At 45.6% G+C, this 13049-nt stretch overlaps 1 protein-coding gene across 1 annotated transcript in view; it reads right to left on the minus strand.

Moving 5' to 3' along the window:
* Positions 1-877: 877 nt before the first annotated feature.
* The window catches only part of OGA (O-GlcNAcase), a 92026-nt gene continuing 79854 nt past the window's right edge, over positions 878-13049 (minus strand). The window contains exons 15-16 of the mRNA XM_073595485.1: positions 12349-12508; positions 878-2944 (exon numbers count right to left, since the gene is read on the minus strand). Of these exons, the coding sequence (XP_073451586.1) occupies positions 2808-2944; positions 12349-12508 (297 nt within the window). The 3' untranslated portion in view covers positions 878-2807. The remainder of the gene's footprint in view (positions 2945-12348; positions 12509-13049) is intronic.

The following is a 13049-nucleotide window of genomic DNA, read 5'->3' on the forward strand; positions in this document are numbered from 1 at the left end:
CTGCTGCTGCTATAGTGTGGCAACCAGCACCCCCAACACACACACCCTTCTCCCCCCAAGGTGACAGGCCATCCGTGGAGGGGGTGACTTCTTCGCAGCTCGTGCCGGGCCGGCTGAGGACCGCTGGTATAGAGTGCAGCAAGCTACACCCCCAACACACACATTCCCCCGAGGTGACAGGCCATCTATGGATGGGTTGACGTTTGCGAGGCCGGTCCCTGAGGCTCGTTGGGGACCGCTGCTAGAGTGTCACCTGGGTGACAGCTCTGAGTCTGCTGAAATCACATCCAAGATGGCGGCACCCAGCAGTAGTTTGGGGCCTTTTGAATGACTTCACGGAGGAGGCTTTTACAGGTATATAGCATGCATACATTTCATGCACATATAATCCTATGGGGAGATTTGTGCTGAAATGGTCTAGTGACAAGGTCACCAAGAAAGCCATAGATTATACCATTTTCTCTCTTTCATTGAAACACGGTGACGGGGGATGCATGAAATAGCTGAACCGTTGTCACCAGGACATGTGATCTGCCGCAGCTTAAGCTCAGCTCTCCACCTGGACATTGCCGGGCTGTATAGAAGATACCCAGTCACGTGACCCAAGTATTCCAAATCCCGGACGGGACACCTATCTGGCTTGCAGATTATTTCCATCTTCTACTGAGCCCACCCCGCTGTGCTATATAGATGCATAGAAGATAACTTCAACACACTTGTTGTTTGGAAAACTACATTTGAAAAAAAAAAAAAAAAAAAAAAAAACACATGGGCAAAACCCACCCCAAAATTCTCTATTCCTATGGGCTCATTAATGTTGCCCCCCTCCATCTCCCAGCCTGAGCTTGGCTGTACAAAGTTTTCAGAACAAGACAAATTCAGATACTTACACTGATTTAATAAAAAAAAAATACATTTAATAAACTTTAATGAATACAGAGCTGCATTAGTTGGGGTTGCTTTAATACCTGCTCCTGGAGTTAAGCTTTAAAGAAGAAAAAAAATAAAAAATAAAATAAAATATATAAAAAAGAAAGAATCAGCACTTTGTCCTGTTTTTACGTTTGCAGATTAGGGCCAACGTGGGTGACCCCCCCCCCCCCCCATCTCTACCGCTATCCGACCACGCTGCTCTGAAGTAGAATTGATGAGAGGTGATTGATAGCGTTTTGAGCACCAGGCGCTTGCCCAAGGCCAGTGCCGTCACAACAAGTGCACAGGGAGGGGGCGTGTCACAGCAGAGCGGGTGAGTGTCACAGTGGAGGTAATGGAAGCAAGTCCACTCAGTCTGAGCTCCATAATAGATGTGCGGTCAAACATGGAGGGGGCGTGCCACAGCAGAGTGGGGGGGGGGGGGTCACAATACAGCGGAGGGCAGAACTCACCTTGGTCTGAGCTCCGCAATAAACGTGCAGTCAATATACATGGAGTGGGAGTGTCACAGCAGAGTGGGGGCATCACAGTGAAGGTGATGGAAGCAAGTCCGCTCAGTCTGAGCTCCACAATGAATGTGCTGTCACAGCAAAGCGGGGGCGTGTCATAGCAGAGTGGGGGAGGGGTATGTCACGGCAGAGCGGGCAGAATTAACTCATCTCGGTCTGAGCTCCACAATAGGAGTGCAGTCAATAAGTCATGCAGGAGGAGAAAACTGTTGGCATCGATAGCAAAGCCCACAAATTGGGCTGTTGACAGGGGAGGAGCTGCCGAGCAGTTAAAAAAAAAAAAAAAAGAGAAATGAAAGAATTTACTAGACAATCTTTCAACATTTCAACGTTCAGGTATCTCAATATGAATCTATGAGACCACAAATTAACTTTTCATTGCTCACGAGATGACTTCTTTAAGGAAGTATTATAAATTCTGAACACTGGGAAGTGCCTATAGGAAACTAAGTATCTGCAAAACAGCCCCCCCTTGTGGTCTCTTTAGCAAACACACTTTTTTTTTTTCCTTCATTTTTTTTTTTTTTATCAAAAGTGGAATTTCCCTTAAAGTACCTATAAAGCTTATGGGGCAACATCAAAAAAATGCATAAACCTCATATGAAATGCACCGAGCGCAGTGTTAATAACTATACCACAATGAGACGTGTAAACGGAACAGGAAAAGGCAGGTTTAAAGCACTTTTTTTTTTTTTTTTACCTTATAGTTTCAACCGTTAATTTTTAAAATGAAGCATGCTTTATCAAAGCTTGCATGAAGAAACCTGAACATAATATACAAAAAAAAAAAAAAAAAAAAGGAACAATGGTAAACAGTCTGTACATAGATTATCCTACAAGTACATTTACAGAATCATTACTTTGCTGCTTTTTAGAATTCCTCCATTCTAGGCAACCCTTCAATCCGCCTTGAGATGTGCTACATCGTTCATCTTCCCTGGGGGAGGGGAATTGGGTTCCCTCTTTGGAAAGAAAAAAAAAACAGACCATGGCGCCTTTGTGCACAAGATGACGCATGTTTTAGGAGCTCTTTAAATCGAAACAATTATTAAATGAGAAGTTTGTCAAATACGTAATCCGGAACGCAGAAAAAGAAAACCCGACGCGGATCCTTCAATAATCACACCCAGGAGCACAGAACTCCCCCCCCCATGCAAAGGAACAAACAGCATCATGGAGAAGACTTTAGACAATTTAAAAACTTTTTTTTTTTTTTTTTTTTGCTTTTTCTTCGTATTAAAGATTGGAGTCATCGTGTTGTAGTTATGCCTAGGAGATCCGGCAGAGCAAAACCTGGAATCTTCCATGTTTGAGAAATCTGAGAACAAATCCGGACAAGTTTTTTATTTGTGCAGAAAAACACATTTAAAGACTTCTTCCGAGAATAATAATATCTTTAGGAAATCCTTCCATTTTGGCAATTTCAAAGCAGCCGAGCTTGCTGTAAAAATCCAGGATTCTTTTGTCGTCTGGTCTGACTTCACAAAAAGCACCGCGTGATCCTGAGACCGGAGGAGGGTGAAAAAAAAAAGGCATTAGGCACGGGTACATTTATTTATATTTTTCACATTTGACTGCCTGGAAATTGCTACAGCGATTAGAATTAAGCGCATTCCTGCGTGCAATGCGTCAATGTTATTTCCTACTCATTGATCTGTGCTTGTCTGTACACTTTGATTTTAAATAAAGCTTTTTGGACCTGCGGTCAGCTCTCTACACTGTCAGATTGCTATGGTGGTGGCATAAGAGCAGGGAGACCTGCGAGAACAAAATGTAAGATTTGGGGTGCGCTAAGGCAGGCGATGACACCTGTGCGGCGTGCAGGTTCCCTTTGCTATTGCGCCTGTTTCCATCCCAGGCTGTGAGTGGGCAGCCTATAAAAGGTGCAGACAGACGCAGCTGCTGCACGGACACAGCCGAATGCCAAAACCTGACATGTGGACAGGAGCGGCTACATGGGTCCGAACACAGAATGACATGCAGGAAGGAGGGGGTCCGAACACACAATGACATGCAGGAAGGAGAGGGTCCGAACACACAATGACATGCAGGAAGGAGAGGGTCCGAACACACAATGTCTGACATGCAGGAAGGAGAGGGTCCGAACACACAATGTCTGACATGCAGGAAGGAGAGGGTCCGAACACACAATGACATGCAGGAAGGAGAGGGTCCGAACACACAATGTCTGACATGCAGGAAGGAGAGGGTCCGAACACACAATGACATGCAGGAAGGAGGGGTCCGAACACACAATGTCTGACATGCAGGAAGGAGGGGGTCCGAACACACAATGACACGCAGGAAGGAGAGGGTCCGAACACACAATGACACGCAGGAAGGAGAGGGTCCGAACACACAATGACATGCAGGAAGGAGAGGGTCCGAACACACAATGTCTGACATGCAGGAAGGAGAGGGTCCGAACACACAATGACATGCAGGAAGGAGAGGGTCCGAACACACAATGTCTGACATGCAGGAAGGAGAGGGTCCGAACACACAATGACACGCAGGAAGGAGAGGGTCCGAACACACAATGTCTGACATGCAGGAAGGAGGGGGTCCGAACACACAATGACATGCAGGAAGGAGAGGGTCCGAACACACAATGTCTGACATGCAGGAAGGAGAGGGTCCGAACACACAATGACACGCAGGAAGGAGAGGGTCCGAACACACAATGTCTGACATGCAGGAAGGAGAGGGTCCGAACACACAATGTCTGACATGCAGGAAGGAGAGGGTCCGAACACACAATGTCTGACATGCAGGAAGGAGAGGGTCCGAACACACAATGTCTGACATGCAGGAAGGAGGGGGTCCGAACACACAATGACATGCAGGAAGGAGAGGGTCCGAACACACAATGTCTGACATGCAGGAAGGAGAGGGTCCGAACACACAATGTCTGACATGCAGGAAGGAGAGGGTCCGAACACACAATGTCTGACACGCAGGAAGGAGAGGGTCCGAACACACAATGTCTGACATGCAGGAAGGAGGGGGTCCGAACTCAGATTGTGGGTGTTCAGACCCATGTAACCGCTCCTGCCAGCAACATTTTGGCTGTGTTTTTGCAGCTGCTGCATCCATCTCTATAGACGGCCCGCACTCAGCCTGAGGCAGATGCGCAATAACAAAAAGGAAAAAGAAAAAAAAAAAAAAAACGGGTGCAGCGCTCACTTCAGAGAACATAAAATGTCCAAACAAGGAATCCGATTATTTGGGGCTCTGGTTCCAGGTGTCCTCCAACCAGTTAATACAGAATGCAAAAACACGATATCAAGAATCGGCAACTCAAACATACGTGTTCAAGTCTTTATTTGCTACATAGCTGTGACAATAAAAAGCAGCTTACCTGTTTGTGGCAAACAGCCTTAAAGTGATTGTAAAGGCTTGTTTTTTTTTTTTTTTTTTAAACAAACATGTTACACTTTCCTCCTCTGTGCAGTTTGTTTTGCAAAGAGCAGCCTGGATCCTCCTCTTCTCGGGTCCCTCTTTGCTGCTCCTAGCCCCTTCCTCTTTTGAGTGCCCCTCATCCAGCAGCTCGCTACAGGGGGCACCCAATCCGAGTCAGAGCTCTGTGTATCCATTCAGACACGGAGCCCCGACCTGTCCCCTCCCTCCCCTGATTGGTTGACTGACTTTAACAGCCGTGGGAGCCAATGGCACCGCTGCTCTGTCTCAGTCAATCAGGAGGAGTGTCCTGGATGGCCGAGCGGATCGTGGACATCGCTGGAGAGAGAAGGAGCTCCGGTAAGTAATAAGGGGGGGGGGGGGCTGGGGGCTGCTACACACAGAAGGTTTTTTATCCCAATGTATAAAGAATGCATTGAGATAAAAAAAACGGAAAATTGTATACTCACCTTTCCGTAATTTTCCTTTCCTGACGCATCTTCATGGTAGCACACACTGGGTTGTGACTCCGCCCCCACAACCTGACAGGATTGGTCTATCTATAAAAGTTGAAGAGAGATGACCCCCACCATTCTCTGTATATATCATTTAAAACAGGGTGGGAATCTGTGTGCTGCCATGAAGATGCGTCAGGAAAGGAAAATTACGGAAAGGTGAGTATACAATTTTCCGTTTTCCTGACGCCTTCATGGCAGCACACACTGGGAAATAACTCGCCAGTCGGGAGGGTGCAAATTAAAGTTTTATTATTCTAAAGAGCTGAGGAATTGGCTGTAATAATGGCTCTGCCAAAGTCCGCTGTAGTTAGTTGTGCAGAGTCAATTTTATAGTGAGAAGTAAACGTATGTGTTGACGACCAGGTAGCTGCCCTACAGATCGTTTCCGGTGAAACTCTGCAATATGCTGCCCATGAAGTTGCCACTGCCCTGGTTGAGTGTGCCTTGATGCCTTCTGGGATGGCTAGCTGCTGAGATGAATATGTCTTTTTAATGGTGTTGACTAGCCAGGATGCGATTGTTCGGGAAGTTGCTGGATGACCTTTCCTAGGACCGTGAGGAATTATGAGAAGAGTATCTGATTTTCTGAAAGAGGCTGTAGCTTCCAAATAGCTGGTAATGATAGTTTTAACGTCCAATGCATGAGGTTCACCTTGGTTATTAATAAAGGATGGAAGGTTGATATCTTGATTATAATGAAAAGAAGATGATACCTTGGGAGTGAAACGTTCCGAAGGCCTCAATACCACTCTATCAGGATAGAAGACTAGGTAAGGTTCTGTTATCAGTAATGCTTTAAGTTCTGAAACTCTTCTCGCAGATGTAATGGCGATAAGGAAGGTTACCTTCAGAGTCAGGTTCCAAAGTGAAATTGTTTCAGTCGGCCAAAAAGGAGGTTTGGATAATGCATCGAGTACTGTAGAGAGATTCCATGGTGGAAATGTGGGTTTCTTTGGAGGTCTGATTTTTAAGCAGGCTCTCATGAACTGAATCACTAGAGGATGTAGTGCCCATCTAATGCCTGTTTTAGCTGAAAGAGCCGAAATCTGGACTTTAAGGGTACTAGAGCTTAAGCCTTTGGTAATACCTAACTGAAGAAATTCTAGAACTTGAGGAGGTTCTGGTGATACTGGGTTCCATTTTTTTTGTCGAGCCAGCGAACAAAACCTATTCCATACTTGTGAGTAGGTCCTGTTGGTGGTGCTTCCTCTAGCTTGAAGAAGAGTAGAAATGACCTCCTGTGAGCATCCTTGCTCTAACAGCCGAGTCCTTTCAATTTCCATGCTGTCAGGTGTAACTTCTCTGGAGCTGGATGTAGAAATTGACCCTGGGACAGAAGGTCCGATGTTACTGGGAGAGGAAGCGGTTGTTGTAGGCTGAGTTGTAGTAGGGTTGTGAACCACGGCCTCCTCGGCCAGAAAGGAATTATGGCTATTACAGTTGCTGATGATTTCCGAAGCCTGGATAGGAACCTCGCAATTAAGGGTACTGGGGGAAAAATGTAACCCAGCTTGAAATTCCACGGATGGGTTAGACAATCCATCCCTTCGGCTGATGGGAAGGCTGCTCTTGACAGGAATCTCCGACATTTGGCATTCGCAGGTGTGGCTGCTAGGTCGATCTCTGGTGTTCCCCAAGTTGTTGCAAGAAGGGAAAAAACCCGTTGGCTCAATGACCACTCGTTGTTGGAGAGAAGTTCCCTGCTCAAATAGTCGGCCAGCATGTTCTGGGCTGCTGGGACATATACTGCTTTTAGGTCTATTAGGTGTACTTGAGCCCACTCCATAATAGGGCGTACCTCCTGCATCAGAGTGTGACTCCTCGTACCCCCTTGCCTCTGGATATATGCTACAGCGACTCTGTTGTCCATCCGTATCACCACGTTCTTCCCTATCAGGTATGGAGTGAAGGCTAGAAGTGCCTGAAAGGCCGCTCTGAGCTCTAGTATGTTGGATACTATTCCCTGGGCTTGAAACTTCCATTGCCCTTGTGCTGCTAGATTTTGGTAATGAGCTCCCCATCCTAGCTGGCTGGCATCTGAAGTGACCACCTCTGGCTGTGGAGAAACTAGAGATTTGTATCTCTTGAGATTCCTGGGTCGTGTCCACCACCACATCGATTGTTTCACACCCCTGTGTATGTAGATCTTCTGAAGCATTGATACTTCATTCCACTGCCTCAGAAAAGAATTCTGCAAGATTCTTGTGTGCCATTGGGACCACTGAATCATGGGCAGAGTCGCAGACATGGAGCCCAGGATGCTCATACATACTCTGGCTGGCAAGTGTGTAACCGAGATTAGCCTCTGAACTTTCTGAATCAGAGGCATGATTTTCTCCTGAGGAAGCTGTACGCTGTTCAGGATGGTATCTAGCTCCGCACCGAGAAAAATCATCTTCTGAGTGGGCTGAAGCTTGCTCTTTTGCCAGTTCACCAGCCAACCAAAGTTTTGCAGAGTTGATAATAGGATCTCTCGGTGTTGTATCAAGACCTGGCGACTTTCTGCTAGAAGAAGTATATCGTCCAGATAATGATGTACTCTCAGACCTCTTTCTCTGAGGTATGCGATGAGAGGCAGAAGAACCTTGGTGAAGGTTCTGGGAGCTGATGAGATGCCGAAGGGTAGGCACTGGAACTGGAAGTGGTGTTGATTGATTGAAAAGCGGAGAAATCTTTGAAAAGCAGGATGTATTGGGATGTGAAGATAGGCGTCTGATAAGTCTATGGACAGCATCCAATCTTCTAGATTCACTGCTAATAGTATGGACTGTAGGCTCTCCATCTTGAAGGTTTCTAACTTGATATTTTTGTTTAGTCTTTTTAAGTCCAGCACTGGCCGTAAATCCCCCGTTTTCTTTTTTACTAAAAACAGAGGGGAGTAGAAACCTCTGCCTCTTTGACATAGTGGAACCTCCAAAATTGCCTCCTTTTGTTTTAGCTCCATTATGTATTGCAGAAGGATTCTTCTCTTTTGTTGAGAAGCCGGGAGTTTTGTTGGCAAAAAATGGTCTCTGGGGATCTTGTTCAGGAATCTCCACCTGTGGCCGTACTTGATCGTAGAATTGGTCCAATGATCCCTGATGTTTTCTGACCATATTTGTGTGAATCTTTTTAGTCTGGCGCCCACCCTCGGGGGATGGGCGGGCGTACCTTCAAAAGGACTTCTGTTGTTCGGTACCAGGGGTGGCCTTGGTTTTCCGCATCCTCAGGAAAGAAGACTGTGTGTTCTTCCAGTTTCTTTTAAACTCTCTGCCTGGTCTGTAGGTTTTTGCTTCTCTGTACCTTTCTGGAAGGTTACCTTTGTAAACGGGACCTCTTGGTCTCTTTGGTCTCCTGTCAGAGGGAATGAGCCCAGATTTTCCCCCTGTCACCTTGGAAATTGCCGTATCTAATTTGGAGCCGAAGAGGTTGGAACCATCGTAGGGAATTCTGCACCAATTAGTTTTTGATGCTGCGTCTGCTACCCAGGGTTTTAGCCACAGAGCTCGTCTTGCCATAACCGAGGCTAACATTGCCCGGGCCGAGCACCTAATAATGTCCACGGAGGCTTCTGCGATAAAATCGCCTGCTAATTTAAGTTCCTGTAGAGACGTAATTACTTTCTCCAAGTCTATCTCTCCCTGAAGAGATTTTTCAATATTTACAGTCCAGCCTGAAATGGCTCTACCAACTGCTGCTGTGGTGACTGCTGGTCTGCAAGCGCCCCCTGCTGTGGAATAGGCTTTTTTGAGTTCTAGGTCTATCTTCCGATCTAGGACGTCACGGAAGGAGACGGCATCTTCAATGGGTAGGGTGACATGCCTTGCCAAACGCATCAAAGAGGCATCCACAACCGGGGCATTAATTAAGGAGGAGACCTTGGGTTCTCTTAAAGGGTACATTTTTGCAAGTCTGTTGTTTAGGTTAGGTCTCTTGTCGGCTCTCTCCCATTCATCTTTGATCAAATCATTTAATTCCTCGATGAAAGGGAAGGTTTCTGGATCCCTTTTCAGGTTCGGAAAATATTTCCGCGTTTTTTGAGGTGTTTCCTCAGATTCTTCCCAACCTATGGCCTCTTTAACAGATTTTGCAAATGGTTCGACCAAGGTGAAGTCAAAACCTGTTGGCACTTCCGAGTCTTCGCTCTCTGAAGGGGATTCTGGATCTGCCCTTACTTCGATTGCTGAGCGAGGAGGAGCCATGGAGGTACCTGGTTCTGACCTGGCCGGCAGGGGTGCAGTTGACTCCATTATAGATTCTCTGACTGATTCCCGAATCAGGTCAGTTACTTCTCTGACGTCCGATTCTCTATCTTTCGTAGCTTCATTGAAGCACGAGCGACATACTAATTTATCTGGCAAAGCCGTGGCGCCACATACCCAGCAGCAATTTGCTGCGGGACGGGTGTGCTGGGTTTGCTTGCGACGTGATGAAGGCGATCTTCTATGATGAGATCGGCTACGTCGAGAACGACTGTGGCGTGAGTGACCACGACGAGAATGGCTACGGTGAGAGTGTCTGTGACGAGATGAGGAGCGTGATCGGCTTCTGCGGGATCTTCTGCTTGAGGCATGGCTTGATTTCTCCCTGCGTCTTGATTTAGACCTGGACGGACTGATAGAAGAAGTCTTGTCAGAAGATGTGTGCTCTTTTCTCTCTTCAATACTTACCATATGGACAGCCCCTTACCTTACAGGACGTGGGTGGTCTGCTTGGGCAGTGGTCTCCATGAGCAGAGAAGAAGAATGTAGGCAGAAATAAAGGTCTGGAATGTGGTTAAAGAGGAAAACAAAAATATACATATATATCTATGCCAAGATAATAATAATAATAACAAATTTCTTATTTCTTATTTCTTTTTTTTTTTTTTTTTTTTTTAAATTATTATATATATTTTTTTTTTTTTAAATAAAAAATACCCTTGTAACGATGAATCAGGAAGGATCAAATGACTTACCAGTTTCCAGAGGGAATTTCAGTTTCAGGATGCCAAGAAGAGTCAGCCAAAACGAGCAGAATAGCAAGCTGCTGTATTGAAAGCCAGAGCCCTTTTTTAAATAATACCGCCGCCGTCGCGCCAAAAATGACGCTTCGCGCATGCGCAGAAGCGCCGCGACGGCTCCAGCGCCATGTTGGAAGCTGGCAAACGTGAAGGCTGTCTCTATTCGATTCTCCCGCGCATGCGCAATGCGGAGCGGGACGCGCCGGCGGCCATCATCCATGCCTAGAGCGCTGTGGGACTACAGGTACCAGAGGGAGAAAGAATTAGGAAAATTGAAAAAGAAAGAAAAAGAAAAAGAAGTGGAGACCACTGCAATACTTCAGCTTCTTTAAAGCCTACTATGTGCCAGATAATCCATGATGCTGCCCCTGAGACCACCAGAGTGGGGGCTCCCTCCATAGAAGCTCCTTTAGAGACTGTACAAGAGGGACTTCCAAACAGGAGAGGCTTGAACCTGCTGGGGTGATGCGGTAAGAGGCTCTTGCGATGTCCAACCATCTTGTCAGGTGAGGATAACAAAGAGAATGGTGGGGGTCATCTCTCTTCAACTTTTATAGATAGACCAATCCTGTCAGGTTGTGGGGGCGGAGTCACAACCCAGTGTGTGCTGCCATGAAGGCGTCAGGAAAAAACCTTCTGCCTTTACAACTCCTTTACCACTTGGCGATTACGCTATAGCAAAATGGCGGCTACAGCGCGGTCGGCCAGCTCTGGGAGGGCGTCATGTGACGCTCTGTGACTCTCTGTGATTGCTGTGTCCTCCGGGGTAAACAGCCAATCACAGTGGCACTTCACCACATGATCAGCTGTGCTCAATCACAGCTGATCGCGATGTAAACACACTGGCCAGTTAACAGGCATTCCTTTCCTCAACTGTCACAGCGTGAGGAGAGCGCCGGAAACTGGCTAGTGTGAAAGGGGACATTTACCCTGATAATCAGAGCACATCAGTAAAAAAGAAAAAATGACCTGTTTGCAAAATTTTAGAACACCCTAACAAAAACATTTGTTTTATTTGGAAAATGTTTGGTCTTTTTTTGTTTGCTTAGCAAAAAATGACCACCCCAGTGATGATTAAATACCACCAAATGAAAGCTCTATTTGTGTGAAAAAAAAAAATCCAAGTTTCATATGAGTACAGCGTTGTATGACCGAGCAATTGTCATTCAAAGCGTGACAGCGCTGAAAGCTGAAAATTGTCCTGGGCAGGAAGAGGGGTGAAAGTGCCCGGAATTGAAGGGGTTAATCCTAGCAAGCCGAAACGCATAAGCTGCTTTTTATTGGCACCGCTATGCAGGCTCTTCATATTTTATTTGCAACAACAAAAAGGGAGCCTGCACGCAGGATGGGTGTCATCGCCCATCTGAATGAAGTTTAAAATAAAAAAAGGAAACCTTCAGAACATTTCTCCAATACACATATTTCCCTGTTCTATTCTCACATTCTGTGCACTCTGCTGCACTGAAATCCACTGAAACAGCTTCATCAGCCCTGCCCTGTTATCTATGGGACTACAGAATACCGGCCCTTATGTTCTGGAGACAAGGATAGTGAGAGGTGTTCTGTTGTCTACAGGGAAGAACTCTCAGTTGGAGATCACACCGTTTTCCAGTCATGTGTCAAGTATTGCAGACCCTGATGAAGAAAGAATTTAGAATCCATGAAAAGCGTTGGCCTTAGCTTCTGACTTTTTTTATTAGGATGATTAAACTTTTACGGGACTTGCACTAACCAGTGGCACTCTCCTCTTTTTACACTTTATTGGGGACTCTCAGGGATACCCCACATAACAGAGCCGCCTCTCCTGATCAAATTTGCTTTTCCCCATTTGGATCCAATTCCCCCAACACACTTTTTGTAAAGCCAGGAACTTGCTGGGCAGGGCTGACACCTCCGCTTGGGATTTTAGTGCAGCAAAAACAGTGTTGTCAGTCTATAAAATAAACGAACAAAAAAAAAAAAAAAAGCGATCTGGGCTTACAAAAAAAAAAAATCTTTCTGGACTTACCATTGGCTTTCAGAGAAGACAGGAGGCACCCCATCATCCCTTTGGCTACGCTGGGATCCGTCACCTTCTTGTGAATGTCCACTTTTATTAATGAGGGGAAGTTAGCGAGGAATGTGTCCGGTAAGATATCCTGCTCTTCATGAAAACTTAGCATGATTTTCTGGACGAATTAAAAAAAAAAAAAAAAAAAGGGAGGTTTGTTAGGTCACAACGGTTACCCAAATAAATCACAAATCAAATCAGAACTAGAAGATACAAATACAATATAGCAACCAGATAAATATAAGGAAAATGGTTTCCCTCATGCTTATATAAATGTTAGAGTGATGCCTTAAGTTGAAACTTTCCTTATGCTGTAGTTTGAAAAGTTTAAAATGCACTTGCAAGGCTTTTTGCAGAAAACATGCTACTTGCGTGCAAGGGCTAGCAGGAAGCCGCTTGTGGTCATAAGTGAGAGACTTATCTTGGAACACTGAACATTATCAAGAGACATAGCATACCTCACACCTCGGCCATATATTCCAATAAGTTTAGTTAAAGTTAAGAGGGTATATTTAGATAAGGGACTTTTTAGTATATCTCTGGGCAAAACACTATGCAAATATATATGTCATATAACATGTAACTGCCCCTTAGTCTGCCCCTACTGATGTATAATGTTGTTGTCCTATATAACATGTGAACTTCCTGTAATACATTGT

The sequence above is a fragment of the Aquarana catesbeiana genome, linkage group LG08, assembly GCF_042186555.1.
Source record: "Aquarana catesbeiana isolate 2022-GZ linkage group LG08, ASM4218655v1, whole genome shotgun sequence".
In the NCBI taxonomy this organism is placed as follows: domain Eukaryota; kingdom Metazoa; phylum Chordata; class Amphibia; order Anura; family Ranidae; genus Aquarana; species Aquarana catesbeiana.